This window comes from Globicephala melas, chromosome 3 (genome assembly GCF_963455315.2).
Source record: "Globicephala melas chromosome 3, mGloMel1.2, whole genome shotgun sequence".
Lineage (NCBI taxonomy): Eukaryota > Metazoa > Chordata > Mammalia > Artiodactyla > Delphinidae > Globicephala > Globicephala melas.
Genome location: NC_083316.1, coordinates 25,574,787 through 25,593,701, shown reverse-complemented (window position 1 = coordinate 25,593,701; position 18,915 = coordinate 25,574,787). Strand labels below are relative to the sequence as shown.

The following is an 18,915-nucleotide window of genomic DNA, read 5'->3' as shown; positions in this document are numbered from 1 at the left end:
TTAAAAATGAACTATTTCTTTATTAACTTTTAACAAGTGTGTGAGTCAATGTATTGCTCTGCACAGAAAATATGGTCGGGGTCCGATATTTTTTAGTAGAGAATTATCCCTTTAGAAAATTATTCCATAAAGATGCCAAAGGGAGATTAAAAATGCTGCAACCGTAAGAATCACTGAACTTTTAAGGAGATGATACTGTAATTTTGTATTCTCTAGAAAAGAAAGCTGCTGTCAGACCTCAGGAAATAGTTCATTTTCCTGAAGATGCACACACGAAGTCTTAATCTTTCCACTCTTATTATCTGTTAAAGGAGGCTGGGTTGTAGTGGTAATAGTAGACTGCTTGGATTTTTAATCTCCTGTCACAATTCAAAAAAGATTTCCTCTAGACCAAAAAAAAAAAAAAAGAATAAAATTACACTAAAATGATCCTTTTCAGAGGATACCTTTCAAAATAGTGGAGATCATGACTTTTTAGTGTTCTTCCAAAGTAATTACACCACTTCAACACTAGTGACTATGAAAAAATAATTTATTTGGTGGTTCGTTCAGTCTCTGGGGAAAATGAATTTAGCTGTACCTGCTTTAAATATTTAGTTTGTGCCCAGGAATCAAGTTTCTTCTTTCCTTTCAACTGCATACTTTTTTAATGGTCCTCAAGTATATAGAATTGAGGAATGCCCAATTCATAGTTTATACATGATTATCTCCAGTGAAATACCCATTTCAAGACAAAGCATTTGGTATAAGGTATTGCTCAGCAAATCAGAACACCTCAAATGTATGTATCACTTAAATGTTTAAATTTAAAAATTACCTAAAAGTGAAATGAATGAAAATATTCTGAAGTTAGTTTGGATCCATAAAATTTGGATGCTTCTAAGATAGAGATTCAACTTATAAGAACTTTTTGTATAACTTTTTGGGAGCTGAAAATAAACACTAAACCAAAATTTTTATACTGAGTTAGAATATAACACCAGGTGTTATTCCATCTGAAAATGGAGTTGATTTGTGTCCAAACCTCCCTATAGGCACCTAAACTGTAAAGCTAGGAAAGCTCTTACAAAAACATATATTTTCTGGGCCCAGGTCCCCTCTCTTATGGCTCTATGAAACCAGTTTTGATTCTCCCTCATTTGATTTAGTCTTTTATTTGGGAATGAATGTTTTCCAGGCCTTTCAGAAGAAAGTGCCATGAAGTGAAGGGGCTTTAAACTTATGCACAATAGCTTAATGTTTTCAAAATTTCAGCTTATTCTAGGGAACATCTCAGTGATGAAGAAACTTTCTCCTTTGAATAGAGGGCAAAAAAAAAAAAAAAAAAAAAAGTGAGAAGGGCCTCAAAGTTCTTGAAACAACCCACGAAGGCAATCTCCCTATACTCAATGAATTTTAGTTTCTCAGTGATTAAAGCAAATATTAAAACAACTTTACCTCTTCTCAATTTCCTCCTTTCTCATCACAAACATCTAACATCAGGACAGAGACAGTGTGAAAACTGAGCTGAAAGCTAATGTTTTCTCCAGTCATTCATGTCAACCCAGGTTCTTGACCGGATGTCTTGGTGGAAGGAAGTGAGACCAGCACAGAATGATGGAACTATGGCTCTTATTGTTTCCACGACATCAGGCAGCTTTAATTTTAGGAAAATGTTACTCAGTCTTGACATTTATAGGACCCTAGTGCAAAATATTCAGCTCCAATCTATCCAACTTCTTAGAGATTCACTTCATCATCAGCTTTTGTGGTAAGAGATTTAACAGTTATGTACTTAGTCATATTAACCTGCTCTTGGTATAACTGTCCCATCTTCAGGGTGGAATAAGATAACTTCCAATTACACCTCAGAAGTTCCACTACAGAACTTCTTACTTTCACTTTAGGAGGAAAGCGTAAACCTTACCCTTAAACATGGAAGTTGCTGGCATCAACCCACACACATTCCAATTAATGCCAAAATTTTAGAAGGAAGACTTCTGATGATACTTTTCTTTTACAGGACTGTCTTTCTTGATATACTTTATTACATGACATGAAATATAAGGATAGAGAGCTCTTAAATTTTACAGTAATTTGTGTGATTAAGGTGCTGTTCTATTGCTATAAATAACTAGTTCTTATAATTAACTTTCCTAAGCTATCTTTTTTTCAACACTTACCTGTGACTATGATATATATCGACTCATTACAGTGAAGCCCTCCTGTAGTATTTTGTCTGTGTTCCTGTGTGTGTGTATGTCTGTGTGTGTGTGAAGAACTAGAAAAGAAAACCTTGTAAGCAGGAAACAGCCCAACCATGAAATACTTGTTAGTATACAGGGAAGTCCATCCATTCAGGAAACACAAGGAATAATATGGTTGTAAAAAATTTTCACTCTCATTGGGTAACCCCAAAGACTATATTTCTCTTATTTTAAAGGTGCTGTCTTTACTTCCTGGGTAATAAACCTATTTAGAACTTAACTACTAAACAACAGTGTGTTTCCAAATAGAAAGTATGTGCTGATAGGACATTATCCCCAAATGGAAATGGCACTAAGATTATCTGTAGAAAATTACCATTAATTGAAAATAAATCCCTAAGACTAATAATTGAAGTCAGCGTATTCTTAAGTACATATTATATACATACAGAGCCTGTTTTTTTCAAAGTTTTCAAAACAAGGATGTTTCATTACAGTACTTTGGAAATTTCTGATGACTGCACAATGTAAGAGTCTAATGACAAAAATCATTAGAAGAGCATATGAAATAAATGATCTGAACCTGCCAAAAGGATTAGTTCAGTTCAGGGTCCTCTGGATGATAACTATGATGCTAATTGCATAATTAGAGAAATAATGGATTTGAAGGATTGTACATTACTTTTCTGTTGCAGTTTGAGACCATTACTTTATCATTCGTTCAAAGACAAGGAGGGCAGGGATTGCCGTGGGAACAAAGTTAAAAACAATGAAAAAATTTTAATGCTTTTGAAAGTCAGCTATCATTTTAATTACAATCTTAAACACCCTTGTTGAAGGGAATCCAAGTTTTCCCTTTTTAAGTGTTTTCCAAACATGTAATATGTAGGTTTTCACCGTGATTTCAGTGTTCATCTATATGTATCATGTTATATAAATATATGGATATTTCCAAATGTGAAGGGCAGGGTGTCAAGTTCAAGTGTGACTGGCTCTTACCTCCCCATTAGACTCTGAGAGAGGGATCTGAGTTTTATGTAATCTACCTTCACTAATGCAACTTAATTGTATAAGACGTATCTGAAGAATATGAATTATTGTACTTCACACTGCTACTTTCAAGTATATTAGAATAATACTGACAATTACAGACAAGGAGTTAAACTTTGTCTCAGAAAAGTTCCTTCAAGAACTTTCTAAACAATTTAGACTTATTTGTAATTAGCCTACTGATGGCTGAAATAATTTCATGATACATTTGGTGGCCCAAACTTTAAAATATGCTAAATATTTCCTTTGTTAACATTGATTATCTATTTTTCTTTTCCCTTTATATGGTGCAAGGGCAAACTTTTGTATGTCTAATATATAACAAATTATGAGTCAGTGGCAAGGAATGAGGTCTTATTAAATTTTTTTTTTTTTTGGTTATCTTTGAATGTTACCATTTAATTGGCATCATTTCCTAAAGAAGAAGACGAATCTCAAAACGTTGGTGGATCTGATGTTTTGAATAGTCACTGGTGCCAGAAAAAGATCATGAAGGATAAACAGGACTGGCAAATATCATTTGAAATTCTTTGTAACAGAAATACACACCCATATATAGTTCATCATCTCCTTGTGAGCTGATATACCAGGAGCAGTGGTTCCTCCTTCATTTCTTTAACTAAAACTATATTCTTATAACGTATAATCCCTTATCCCATTAGCATGTGAAATGTACAGAGCAGTCAGCTGACCTTGAGTCAATGCAATGTACTATGAGACCAGGCCAGTGAAATCGAGCATGTTCCAAACCTGCACTAAGAGAACAGGGGAAAGGATTACTCCCCATCCTCTCCTCCAGCACGGTGCCTGTTGGGCTGACATGGTTAACTGGATGCGCTAAAAAATAAACATTTGCCTCTCAGAAGCTCATAAAAGTGTACTAGAAAAAAAGTCTCTAACATTGGATCCGCACGGACTGCAGCCATTAACTTTTGGAACGGGTAGAACAGAGAACCCTTCACGGAGCGGTGGATAAATAGAAAGAAAGAGCCACTTCACAGGTTTCAGTGTCGTACTGGAAAATGAAAAAGGCAACATATTAGGAGTCCTTGTCACTGTCCACCCCTCCGTACATATCTGCGAGCTTTTTGAACCGAGGCCCCCAGTCACTAAGGTATTCGTAGTCCTGGTCTCCATCCGTGGTCACCGACTCCAGCGAGCTCAGGGAATCGGCCACCGAACCGGTACCCTCGTAGGCGAAGGTGGCCAAGGAGTCGTAGGGCGGGGCAGTGGGGTCCGTGTCATTTTCCTTTAACCTTTGGTTAATGAAATCTCGGACGTCGGTGTTATCACAAGCTGCTGGAGTCCGTCGGGGTAGAAAAAGGGCTTCGGGCACAATGTCCCTGCGTAATTTGCTGTCCTCTATGGCTTCGGGATTCCTCAGGGTGCCGATATCAAAGGCCTGGGTGTCCTCCTCTCCCCCACCTTCGTCGTTGTAACTGACAATGTTGTCTCTGATGTCCTCTTTGGAAATGATCAAAGGTTCTTTTTTCCGCTGTCGCCTGAGAGCCGCAAACAACACCACTGTCACTGGAAGCAGAAACAAAACAGCGAGGGAAGGGAAAGTTAATTTGCCGACCAATTAACATCAGGAAGAAACACTGCTCCAAAGTGAAGTTTTCAAAGTTTTCGAGGAAACTACTCGAGACTCAACTTTTGCTTCCTTAAGGTTGCACGTGCCTCCACGCATGATCAAACCATGACCCTCTCCCACCCCCAAATCGAGTAACTATTTGAAAGAAAGTTAGGATTTAAGTAGAGGATAGAACACCTTCATGTTTTGTCAGTAGTTCCTTCTTGCTTTGAAATGGCAGACTAGTTTCAAGGTAAGGGAAAAAAAATAATGATAAAAAAGAGCTCAAACACAGTGAGAGCACTGCAATAAGAGTGAAAATTATGCTGAACACCTGAAATGCTCTGAAACTGTTTATAAGTACAAGGCTGGCACCTTCGGGGATGTGTTGAAGGGCTTGCATAACTCCACTTCTAAAATAACTTTTGCACTGATGCCTTCTTTGTTTTTCCCGAGAAAAGTATAAAGTTAGTTTAAAACCCAAAGTAGAGACGTGGATGTTTGGATACCTTTCTTACATGTAAGGACAGGTAATACCTGCAGAGACCCAGATACAATTCAGAAAGCCGTTTTGGACTTCAAGATCAGCCAGTTTGAAGGGGGCAGGTAATAGTGCACATGCCAGATTATCTGTGTTTAGGCTAAACAAAACAAACACATTTGAGTGGGAACTTAAAAAATCTCTCAGAGTTTCATGTTCTGTAAGTCTGTTGACCGGAATGTTTGTTCTTTTGATTTTTCCTAATTCGGATTAGAGGCAAAGCAAGAGCTGTGTTTAAATAGCTCCTGACGTGGGCTTCCCTGGTGGCGCAGTGGTTTAGAGTCCGCCTGCCGATGCAGGGGACACGGGTTCGTGCCCCGGTGCGGGAAGATCCCACATGCCGCGGAGCGGCTGGGCCCGTGAGCCATGGCCGCTGAGCCTGCGCGTCCGGAGCCTGTGCTCCGCAACGGGAGAGGCCACAACAGTGAGAGGCCCGTGTACCGCAAAAAAAAACAAAAACAAAAACAAATAGCTCCTGACGTTTCTTCATAGCTGGTTGGGTAGAAAACAGCTGGCTACCTGTAAAGAGACACATCCATGAATGAACACATAGATGGGAAAGTGACAACATACTGACAGCTTGGAGAGAAAACAGCCATCCAGGGCAGAAAATGCATTGTTAACCTGGGGTTGTCCATGGGAGATTAGTACCAGTAACACCTCTTTACTCTCTCATCCATAACATGGTCCAGTTTTTATGAGCCGTGCAAATTGAATTATCACACTAAAAATTGCAGAATAATGGCTTTTGGTGGATGTGTATATCTGTCTCTATATTAATGGATATAGGCACACCCAGGTGTCTATATATTTAACATTTCAGATGTTAATAGTATTAATAATTGGTGATCTATCGAGATAGTTCTATGTGCCAAGCACTGTGCTAAGTGCTTTACATACCGAATCGAATTTAATTATCATAATAGTCTTACAAAGTAGGTACCATCATTATAACTCTATTTTACGTAAGAGGAAATTGAGGTTTAGAGATGTCACGTGTACAAACAATTGAAATCTAGGTCAGTCAGACTAAAAAGCCTGTACTCTTAATTACCCTGCTTTGAAGCATGTTTGGATTGTAGACTATTTCTAAAGGATATGCAATTTTGCTGTTTTCAAGCATGCGGTTGTGTAACGGTACACATTCTCTTTTGCTGCCAGAGAGTATCCTGATGCCTCATTTATCCCTTTCATTCAGGGTATTTATTTACTTGTTCATTCAATAAATATTTATTTAGTGCCAACTCTGTGCCAGGTATAGTTCTAAGCATTATCAATAAAAAAAAAAAAAAGATCAAGAGCCTGTCTGAAAAAGGGAGGCAGGAGTGGTGGTGGTGGGGTGGCGGATAGAGACAGAAAAAAACAATGTATGTAATAAATAAGGAAATTATTATAAGGTGATAACTGCAATGAAAACAAGAAAAAGTAGGGCAGAGTAAGGAGGATGGGAAGGACTTCCGTGGACGTTTGAGGGGCTGTATATATTTTCTGGGGGGGAGACTGCATCATTGAGGAAGTAACATCTGAGCAAAGAGATGAGGAGTTATGTAAGGAACTATCTGGAGAAAAGGACAGAGCTAGGAGGAAGGCCACGGGGTGGGGGTGTGCCTGCAGCGTGTGAGGTGCCGGAGAGACGAGCGGAGTAGGAAGGGCCATGTCAAGTGGGGCTGTGTGTTCTTTGTACGCCTTCACTTTACCTGGGGGTCCAGGTGGGTGGAAAATTGCACGGCTTTGGGTGGAGGGATGCTCTTAATCTACCTTTTATGCTGGTTTCCAGTGTGATGCGGATTTGCAAAACAGAGGGTTGTAAATAAGGACAGCCTTTGGGATAGAGAATAGAATCAAGCTAACTGTCGCTCAAAGAAATAAATTCTGATGGACACAGGTTCATTCCAACGTTTAAGGCAAGATAGCAGGCATTTATCACTTCCTGATTTTTCCGCAGCTTAAGGTGCCTATATCTTGTCTTTTACTCCTGTGCACACCTGAAAGTGCAATTGTCTAGAAGACAGAGGGCACATTCAGTAATTTAAAGGCATTTGTGCACTGCCTAATTCTCCTACTGTTACAACTGCCTATATCTTTTCTTATTGGCCCAATGCACATCTGAACAGAATTTCTTGAGGGTGTAACTGTCTAAAAGGAAGATCTTTTTCAAAGCTAATTTTTATAAACCGAAAATGTGAGTTCTAAGCACATGGAACAAAAACACTCTGAGAAAGTAAAATGCTGCCTTCTCTGTAACTGAGCCCTTCCCTTTTCTCTACCCCCTTGAGTCCAGAGGACAGCAGTGAGATATTTGGGGCCAGCGTGCTTGGACAAATTTGTGTTCAAATCCCATCATAAAACTGGAAGGTAGCAAGGCATCTGAGATCAGCAGATCTAGGTTCACTTAAACGATCCGACCTTTCTAAGTCAGTTTCCTTCTCTGTAAAAGAGAAGCGATAACACAGTGCCCAGTGTGAAAGTTATTATGCCAACTCTAAAGCACCAAAGAAGCACGAGATGTAGTAGTTGTTTTTACTGTTGCTTTATTGACAAAAACAACAGATGCCACATGATCCACTTTCTTGACGGCAGATTTCCTCCTATATCAATGTGGCTTTCCTTCTCTTACCAACTCTCAGGTTTGCGGCCACTTTCTTCAATGGTCTCATTTTCAGTTCGAGCTCTCTTTCAGCCTGAAAGTTACACTGCATTCTATAAGTTCATGGAGAAAATAGAGTACAGTGTGGAAGTACCAGGGGTCGGCAGGGTAAAGACCTGCGTTTGGAACTTAGCTCTACCACCTGTTAGCTGTGTAACTTGGCTTCACACCCTGGGGCCTCTGTTTTCATATGTAAGATGCAGATAAATATGGACTAGATGGTTCTGAGGATTAAGTGAGAAAGACATTTGTAAAGCATCTTGCCCAGTGTCTAGCCCATGCTGTGAGCCTAGTAAAGATTAGCTCCCATTTTTCTCCTTTTTAATTAGGTACAGAATTCCAAAGAGACTAGACAAGATGTGGGAAACACTGAGGCAAATTAGAAGTAATGAGGAGACAGTGAAGTCACTGGAGGGAAAAGATGAAAAGAGAGGACATAGGGAGCTGGTTAGAAGGAAACTAAGGGGGAGGACAAAGTGGGTAGATGATGAGGGAAGGGAAGCATGACCTCTATGAGATGAAGGCTGGCTCTTCCTCCATAGACCATGAGTCCATGGAATTCTACCTGAGTATGGCATGCCAGTCTAGCCCTTCTAAAAATAACCTCTTTTTTTTTTTTTTTTTTTTTTTTTTTTTTGCGGTACGCGGGCCTGTCACTGTTGTGGCCTCTCCCGCCGGGGAGCACAGGCTCCGGACGCACAGGCTCAGCGGCCGTGGCTCACGGGCCTAGCCACTCCGCGGCATGTGGGATCTTCCCGCACCGGGGCACGAACCCGTGTCCCCTGCATCGGCAGGCGGACTCTCAACCACTGCGCCACCAGGGAAGCCCATATAACCTCTTTTTTAATCAAAAAGAATATTCATATCTTTCTCTTGGAAAACAGTTTTTACAGACTCACACCATTAGAACACTGATTTGTCTTTGCATACTGTCAGTTTTTATTTACCCTCATATCTTAAAATACTTCCCCCAAATCTTAGCTGACAAAGAGAATCACAGTTCTTTAGCCGAGTTTCAAGACTCTGTTATAATTAGCAGAGTTGATCTGGAACGTGAAACTCTTGAACAGGGATCCCTAGGCTTTCTCTTCTTGGAGAAATGGAGGTTTTCCTTTCCGCTTTTCGAAGTCACTATATTGTCATTTTTTGAAAAGGAGTTTTTCTCCTTCTGTGAAATCCAGGTTAACTCTGGCTTATTTTTTCCCCCCATGGTGTAGGCAAGCTTCTCAAATCTTAACTTTTTTTTTGAAGGGCTGCATTAACTAGCATTTGATTTCTTAGTTCACAACAGTCAAGGGACTTTGGAGCATTTTGAGCTCAACTTGTGCACTTAATTAGTTGGTTGGGGGTAAAAATTTCCTTTGATTCACCATTAGATCTTGATTTTCACTATTCATTCATTTCTTTTAGGTCAAAGATTTATTTCCTGAGTCACAAACGTTATTTATTATTGAGAGTCTGAGAAATAATAGACATTGTGTATGTGGCAATCAGAGAGCAATGCTAAGAAGGTAGTTATTTAAGTGGGTGGATCCAAATAAGTTTTCTGAGATAAAGAAAATTTCACCACGATTTATTCTCCTGTATGGGAAAAAAAAAAGTCATCACATTTCTCTTTCCACTTTCCCATTGATCTTTAAACTTTACCTTTGTAGAAATGGCCTTCATTACATACCCCATGTCCAATGACTTTTGTTCTTTGAAAATTTAACGTTTGCCAGGTTAAATATTAAACAACAAATGAAATGGAAAGGGCATATTTATATTGCCCTCAAATCCCCCTGTGGTTCATTCCCAGTCTGACAGAAAAGAGATTCTTTTGGTGGAATGACTCCCTGGGTAGGGAAAGACATGGGCAAGTTTCACAGCTGTTCATTCTCCAAAGCCATTTTCAAGCAAAAACTAGTTCACGGGTGAACCACATAAGATTCTCAGCACATAACTCTCCTCACCTAGATCGGGCTGTATGCCTTAATGGGGGAGGCGGATAAATCTAGAGAGCCACAGTAACAGTGTGTGCCCCTCAGCACGGGGAGATAGGATGCAGGGAGAAGCAGTTTACCTAGTAGGGTCACGATGCACAGCAGGATGGCAACCAGAGCCCCCGTGCTCAGTCCCGTGGGGTGGACGAGGGCCTCCGCGTGGCAGGACTGCATGTTCCCTTGGTGGTCACACGCACAGACCCGGACAGTCACTGTCCCAGTGCTGCTTTGGACTGGGTAGTCATTGTCTGATATGACCACAGGCAGGAGATAGGTGCTCATCTCATGTCTATTGTAGCCATTTTTCCGAGTTAAGATTCCCGCTGTGTTGTCTGGAACCGGAAAGCAAAGTGGTGAATGGAAGTGGAAACCATGTTATATATTGGATCAATTGTGATGGGAGTAGACAGATAATAGATGCAGATATAGATATATAGACAGACAAGGCAACTTGGGCTCATTTACCTTTGTTGTCTTGAATGGTAAAGTTTGAGCCACTGGCTGCTTCTGGGGCCAAAGAGAACGAGAATTGGTGCCCGCTGTAAGGGTCATCCTTGTCAACGGCTCGTAGGGTCTGAATCAACTAAAATTGAAACCATAAAGCTGCCATCAAGTCTTGCTGACTCAACAGTGTTTCTTACAGTTTTGCAGTAAATGGCTTGATCAAATGATTTCTAATTTTACTTTTAAAATGATAGCCTCTAGAAAATTTACAATGAATCCACTGTATGCAAAGAACTAATAGGCTGGAAGTAGAGCCAGGGACAGTACTTTGTTGTGGAGCTGTCCTGCGCACTGTAGCATTTTTAGCAGCAAGCCTGGTCTCCTCCCTTCAATCCAGCAGTACCCTCTTCCTTGTCACAATCGGAAATGTCCACAGACATTGCCAAATGTCCCCTGGGGGGCAGTATCACCTGGGTTGAGAAACATGGCCCTAGAGTGATACCAAGCTATAAAATATCACAATGATCTATGACAATATTGCAGCTTAAGTAAATGGAGGCACTCTTTGGACAGCCTGCTTAGAAATTCAATCTTGGCATATACATAAGCCGTCAAGCTGCAAAAAAAAGCTAATTTGAATATAAAACACACAACTTCAGCTTCTCATTTTAACATACATTTTAACAGTGCACTTCTATTTTGACAAACTGTAACATAGTTTTTATATCACTGTCAGAAAAGACCGATTTCAGGTGGGGACAAATGTGTAAAACAGTAAAACATTCATGAATTTGTACTGCTTGTACAGATGGGCAATGTAAGTAAGTGAAACTATGAATTATAGGCAATTGTAAAATATGTTCTAGCTTTTACTTTCCAGTATATATGGTAATTAAAAGTATCTGCTCACCAGTAAAGTTTTTCCAATAAAGCTGTGACTAATCTATTTTATGTCAAAACTTAAGACTGATTTGGGATCAGTGTCAGTCTTTGAGACTGATGAACTTCCTGTTCTTAAAAACTGTTTGTTCTCTTATGCAAGTTAAACATTCATCGTGGTTCTTATTTATAGTAATAATTTTGTTGGCATTTATCTCATAGGTAATTCAAAACTTGCCCTCAGCTCTGTGTATCATCTGAATTATTAGAAGATCTAAATTAATCTGAGCTAATTAATTTACTTTCTTTTGAAACTCACCTGATCTGCTTTTGCTTTTTCACAGACAAAGGTTTCATAGAATTCAGCAAATTCTGGAGGGTTGTCATTGACATCTAGAACTTTAATATACAGCGGTACTCGGCTGCTTTGCTTTGGATTATCTGCAAAATGCCAAAAAGAAAGGAATAGGCATTTATGTGTTGATGGCCAGCCCCTTTAGATGATGGTTACTCACTCCTTTCTCATTCATACATAGATTCCCCAAGGCTCCTGTGAGTACCACAGTGAATTATGTATCATCATAGTCACAAAAAAGTAGAATTAGATTGTTTGGTACTTCTGGAGTTGGATACACCTGACGGAAATATCTAGGAGACAAAGCTACTTCTATTGGTACAGTGCAACTGTATAACAAACCCCAGAGTAACACAAAATAAAGAAAAGCTCTCCAGGAAAGGAATTTTAGAAGCATATTTTAAAGGAGGCCAAGGAAGTAGGCAGATGGGAAAAATGTGGGCAGAAGGAAAAAGGATGGGATAATAATGATTGTTAATGGTCTTAGTTTTTTAGTTTGAGAGCTAGACATTGTGCTGAGCACTTTGTTATATTTTATTTAATCCTTATAAACTTCTGAGATAAATATAATTATTGCCCCCATACTATAGATGAGGAAACACATCATATTATAGATGAGACACAGAGAAGTTAGGTAACTTGTCCATATTCACAGAGATAGTAAGGACTGGAGCCTAGACTCAAACTTGGGTCTGTCTGACTCCAAAGCCTAGGCTGCTCATCTAGGATAATGATAGAGCAGAATCAGTGTTTGAAGACCTGAGATAAATGAAGTATTTTGGCTGTCATCTCTGATAATCTCCTGGATAGTATGGAAGGCAGATTCCTGTTCTAAGAATCAGGAGCTGGAGTCTCTTACCTCAGGTCTCTTCACTCACTTCACTCATGTCTATTTGTTTGTTCACTTCATAAATATTTAATGAGCATCTAATATCTAAGTAGTGCCAGCCACTGTTTGGGGTACATAACAAAGATCCTGCTTCCTGGAGCATTGTTCTTATGGGGGTAGGCGAACTGTAAACACATAAATATATAATGTGCCAGATGGCAAATGCTATGGAGAAATTAAACAGGCAAAAGGGACTGGAGAGAGATGGAGGTGCTGCTTTGTATGGGATGACCAGGATTGACTTCTCTGATGAGATGCCATTTGCATAGAGTTATGAATGAAGAGAAGGATTAAGCCATGTGAATATTTCCGGCTCTCGAGGTAGAGGAAATGGCAGGTGCAATGGCCCTGGAGTGGGAGAGTGTTGGTTTAATACAAGCTCTTGGCTCTTGGCATCAAAGGTAGTTAAGAAGTTTAGACAATAAGATTCTTAGGTTCCTTTGCATCTAAAATTTTGCTCACATTATTCTTCCCAAGTTAGAACTGCAGAAGATGAAGTTTTAAAAGATCTTTATCACTAGTACTTTCAGAGATATCATAGAAACATTAAATCTTAAAAACAGAAATTTTTAGGTACAAAGTTTAAAATACACACGAGATGACTACTTCAGTAAAAAATAAAATTTCATGATGTTATAAAAAATGATCTTTTCAGTGGGAAATAATTTTGTAATTTTAAAGCTTGAAGTATTCTCAGTCATTGGTATCCACATTAGTCCACATAAATTCTGAAAATCAGATTCCTACCTAACAAATTTATAATGAGGAGTTCTTATCACTATCAGAAAGCAATGCTTCATTTTGTCCACGTTGGTTGTTATTCTAGTCAATATCTTTCAGTCACTTCAAATCTCATGAGTTATGTTGACAAAGAATATTACTGTATTATACCATTTGATATGGAGTATTTCACACTAGATACCCCACTGAGCTAAAAATGTTTGAACTTTAAAAATCAAAAACAAAAACTAAAAAATGAGCTATAATTTAGAAGCCTATTTTCAGACATTTCAATGTTATTTTAAAGATCCTTTTTCTTTCATCTACTTAGGTCTATACATTGTGTTTACATTATACAGTTTTCACTGTATATAACCGTTTTATTTGAAGTATTCCTTTGGCCCTATTTTTCTCTGCCTTAAATTTCACGGGGACTGCCATAAAATTCATTCTAAACATTGTGTTGATTAGTATTGGTGATTAGTAGTAGTCACTTTGGTGTACCATGAAAAAGTTACAATTTATATCTCTTAATTCTGTAACAGTTTTGAAATAGACATTCTACAGAAAGCTAAAGGATGACTATCCAGAAGATTTCTAAACAGTGACTACATTTTAGAATATACTTGATCTCCACCCCCTCCTCCCGGCCACACACACACAACGTCTGTGAGCCCATTTCTTTTAGCTGCTTCTGTAATGTTCTGATTTATAAGCTTTTTGGAATCAAATCCAACATGTACCAATTCAACCTAGGTTGACAGATGCATTCCTGTTTTATTGTTCCCAAACTGCAGAACTTCCACAGTTGCTTCTGCCTTTAGGAACGAACCAACATGTGTCTAGAAGAAACATTAGTGCAAATCATTGCAGAGCTCTTTCCCTCAATAAGTATCGAGTGGGATCATCAATACATGGTGACGAGTTTCAGCCGCATTTCACTAGCCCTTGTGGAGATGCTCTCTCTGTCAATCAGGGACAGCAGTGGTAAAAGGGTGGACTTACTGATCTCTGTTGCTATCACTGTAATGTTGTGCCACAGCAATGTTTCTCGGTCAAGAAGTTTCGATGTAAAAATTGAACCATTTCCAGAATCGATGTTGAATATTCTGTCCATATCTGTGTGTCGATCAACAGAATACCTGATAATGCAGAGCAGAATTTAGAAAGGTTTTCTTTGATTTGCTATTCTCGCATCCTAAAACTATTCCCAGAAAATCTGTTACGTGAATTTTTTTCTACCTGTAGCACGTATTTGAATATCGGTAACTTAATATTAAGCAAAATATTCTGATAAATTATTTCTTTACAATTGAGGTCTTAATAGTACACCCACTAGACAAGTTGCATGATTCTGAGTATCATTACTAAAGTTTCATTTAAAAAAATGTAATTTAGATCAAGTTTATATAGTAATTGTTACATTTTAACTTAAGTTTTTAGACATTTGGTTAGGACTTTAATGTGTGTGTGTGTGTGTGTGTGTGTGCATAAGTAGGGTTATTGGCTACTTTTCTATTATCCATTTTATTTAAAAAATCGTTATGTTGAAAAAGCAAAAGATGGTTAATGTGGCTGAGGTTAGTGAATCTGGAGAGGGAAATAGCAGATGAGCTTGCGGAGAGATCCACAGTCGGGACTGCAGAAGGATGGGCTGGCTGTGGGGAGGAGCTGGAGTTTATTTGAACTGGATGTGGATCTTCCAATGGATTTTAAGCAGAGGGGTGTCACCATCTAACTCATGCTTAACAAAGATCACTGGCTGAATTGTGGAGAACGGTTGGACGGTGCTGTCACAAATGATAGGAGTGAAGAACAGGATTTGGGGAAGATCATAAGTTCCAGTTTTGATATGTTGAGGCTGAGGTGCCTGAGGAACGTTCAGGAAGCTCAAGATAAACATCCAGACTGACAACCTAGATTTCCTATTCAACACTCTAGGAAGAGAACGGGAAAAATGCAAAGAATGGACTTGCTTAAAGGATGAACGGGAGAATGGAGACCCACCGGGACTAGAACAGTGCCCAGAGTAGAGTAGGAATTTGATAAATCTTTAAAAAGGAGAGTTTGGAGAATTCAAAGAAAACCAAGAGGTGCTTTAGAAACCAAAACAGGACAAAGTCTTCAACGCTGGAATTGATGAAAGACTAGTAGATTTTGAGAAACGTTATCTTCTTTATAAATTTATTACTAGTGTCTGGATAGTCATGTGTAAGGGGAAAATATGTATACGCCGTTTTATGGGGGGAGCATTAAAGAGAAAACTCAGAAGAAAGTTGATATGCGAAGGCCATTATGAACAAAAAATTGCCTATTTCAGCTGAATTCTCAAAATGTACATCATGATAGGAGATTTTAAAATGTCAACTCAGTAGAAATATATTTTAAGTAAATGTCCTACCTAGTCGTACACATGTGGAAGTATTATGAATGCTTTTTAAAAAAACTCTTGTTACTAACTTGCAAATAGTGTATCATGTTCCAAGATTCTATTTCAATTAATTATTTTGTTTTAAAGTACTACTAGTGAATTATAATAAACAATGTTATCTTAATAAAATCTATTTTTGTCATCTAGCAGGTGTCTAAAAATATATATATTCCATTATTGTAGGCTATTTGAACTTGATTTTAAAGAGAATTAATGAAGTTCACAATGGATACATATATGTCAAGATGGAATTTTAGTTTCAGTTTACATAAATCTAGTGTTTTATTATCAAAAGGTTTCAAACAGATGAAATAGCTACTGTTTTGCCATTTATGTCATGAATCAACATTTATTTAGAATTTAGGGGCTTCCCTGGTGGTGCAGTGGTTGAGAGTCTGCCTGCCGATGCAGGGGACACGGGTTCGTACCCCGGTCTGGGAAGATCCCACATGCCGCGGAGCGGCTGGGCCCGTGAGCCATGGCCGCTGAGCCTGCGCGTCCGGAGCCTGTGCTCCGCAGCGGGAGAGGCCACGACAGTGAGAGGCTCGCGTACCGCAAAAAAAAAAAAAAAAAAAAAGCCAATTGCATTGAACTTGCTTGATCACCTTTCTTCATTTTTGAGAATGATAAATATTTATAGGACATAATTACCAAAAAGGAAATCTCAGTATTCATAGCCTTTGTAAGGAATTTAATAATTTTCTACAAATATATTTTTTTCTTTCATGAAAAATGTCAAGTTTAAGACATGATGCTTATTGCCTTTATAAGCTGTTAACAATTATACACAGCAGTAATCTTTTCTTGCTCTTTGCCTCTTTTCTTCCTGCTATAGTTTTAAGTTTTACAAGTAATCGTATTTTCCAATCAAGCCTTGAAATAAAGGGTAAGGGGTGAGGAATTTTTACTTGAAGGTGGCTTTTGATTTTAAAGAGAGAGGACTGTTTAGGAAATACCATAATTGTGTATTATTTTCTTTCCTTAATTGGGGCTTTAAAAATTAATAGAAAACCTAAAATGTCTACATTGTTTAGGAAAGATATCTCATTTGAGGCACACAAGGCCTCATTTGTTTGTTGTTTTTCTTTCCAAAGTAATTTCTATTTATATCCAGAAATTTACTGTCCAGTCACATTAATAACTGATAAGGAAAAAGGTAACCAATCTCATCATGATTATAGCAGATCATTCTGCTAGGTACCTCGTTTTATTCCCTAGAACTTTACTGTATTCTGTGATTCAATAATTTGTCTTCTCATGTATCCTGAAGGGAGATTTGTGGGTCAGGAAAAGAAAATGTGTTTGCATGTAAATTTTTCATAAGAAGTATTCAGAGTGACATTTTATAAGACTTCCATGGAAATCAAAGGACATTTGTGATATGAAGTTGTTGGAAGAAAAGTATTTTATGTAATTAAAGAATTAAAGATTTGTGCTTACATAATGATAAATCATTGTTTGGGGGAAGAATTCTCCAGTATTAATTGTGCACCTAACATTGTGTCTAGCACTTACTTGTGCAATATTTATGTCTTGCATAACCAAAAACTATGTGTGGTTGTAATTTCCGAATATAAGAATCAGTTTATCCTATAAAAAACCCCACTGGAATATGCATCTATATACCAATATATCTATGTGTATTTTTATCCTTAAAGCTATATCTGTATATGAAATCCATATGTACCAAGGGAAGGCTGGCAGAAAAAACTTTAAAATTAGCTGACAGCCAGCCTAATCTGACAAGCTAACTACTTCCTATAATAAAACATAATATAATTGCAATGGGTAAAAGTGGTATTTGGTATAAAAAGTAAAACAGACATAAAAATGAAGCCTACATTCCCAGAAGACATTATCTCTTTCAGTTAAAAGCATGTTGACTGATCAAAGAGGTAACCGAAGCTCATATTTATAAACTTCCAGCATTAGCACTTTTAAATTGGTCTTGATGTTGACCTGCTAAGATTTTTGTCTTATGCAGTAGAACGAACTCAGCACGTTGGGAAAGTACTTTAGGTTATTTGTGTTGTAGGAGCAGAGGCCGTCATTCATTTTCCTTATTAATAATGTTAAATGTATACGGAGGAACACTTGACCCATGGGGCTCTCATGTGGCTGCTTTGGGTTGCCCATCATCCAATTTAAGGAGCCTACAGGTATTCCAGTAGAATGATAAGACAACAGAGTCTGTTTTCCCAAAGATTTAAAATTATTCCCTGAAAATAAGCCAGGCATTTTTGAGTCTTAGATGTGGGACTTGCCATGAGGTTTCATTTGAACTCAATGGCTAAAAAGTTGAACTCAAGGGCTCAATGGCTAAAAAGTTGGAAAACGACTGCCTTAGAGCCTCAAACTCTTTCATGTGCAATAGTATTCTTCATGCAGCAGCCAATGTGGTCCTCTTAGAGAGTAGTTTTGGATTAGTTAACTTTTCTACCCAAAGCTCTCCAGTGGCTTCTTACCTCAATCAGAAAAAAATCCAGTGGTTACCAGCGCCTACAAACCCCAGTAGGCCCTGCTTCACTCACCACCTACCAAACCTCCCTGTCGCCTCATACCGTGCCACTCCCAGCCTGCATCCCTCTCTCAGCTGCGGAGGCCTCTCCTCCTACCTGCCAAGCAAGCTCTGATATCAGACCTTACCCTTGCTTTCCCCTCTTGTTGGCATGTTCCTCCCCCAAAGAGCAGTGTGGTTCATCCCTTCATTTCATTCAAATCTTTACTCAGATGATTTCCAACAAGGCCAAGCCTGACCACACTATCTAAAATAGTACCCCAGATACCCTTTGTTTTCTATACTCTGTCTTATTTTACTGCTTACACTTTAGTTTCACCTGACATAGCATATATTTATCATTTGCTTATTTCTTTCTTCCCCAATTAGAATGTAAGCTCCATGAGATCAGGACTTGGTACTGTTCTCTGTCATATCTCTAGTGCCTAGAACATGCCTGGCACACGGCAAGTGCCCTGATCAGATTGATCTGTAGACTCACGGGTACAGCTTCTCAGTCTGCTTACTTTCTTCAGGAGGAATAATTTACACAATACTATTCTGGTTTAGCACTTTTTTCATCTAGTCAACTAAGCTACTGGTAAAGGCTCAAAGTTGTTGACTCCAGTGCTTTCATGATAAGATTCTAGAATGCTTAAGCAGTGGTGGTCTCAAAGGGCAATGAGGCTTTCTTACAACATGATTTACAACGAAGGTGTAA

General features: G+C 38.6%; 1 protein-coding gene across 2 annotated transcripts in view; it reads right to left on the bottom strand.

Annotated features, from left to right (window-relative positions):
• Positions 1–514: 514 nt before the first annotated feature.
• The window catches only part of CDH6 (cadherin 6), a 127,742-nt gene continuing 109,341 nt past the window's right edge, over positions 515–18,915 (bottom strand). For both annotated transcript variants that reach the window (XM_060295688.1, XM_030843637.3), the window contains exons 8-12: positions 14,272–14,408; positions 11,622–11,743; positions 10,445–10,562; positions 10,060–10,311; positions 515–4,766 (exon numbers count right to left, since the gene is read on the bottom strand). In XM_060295688.1, coding sequence (XP_060151671.1) covers positions 4,276–4,766; positions 10,060–10,311; positions 10,445–10,562; positions 11,622–11,743; positions 14,272–14,408 — 1,120 coding nt within the window. In that variant the 3' untranslated portion in view covers positions 515–4,275. The remainder of the gene's footprint in view (positions 4,767–10,059; positions 10,312–10,444; positions 10,563–11,621; positions 11,744–14,271; positions 14,409–18,915) is intronic.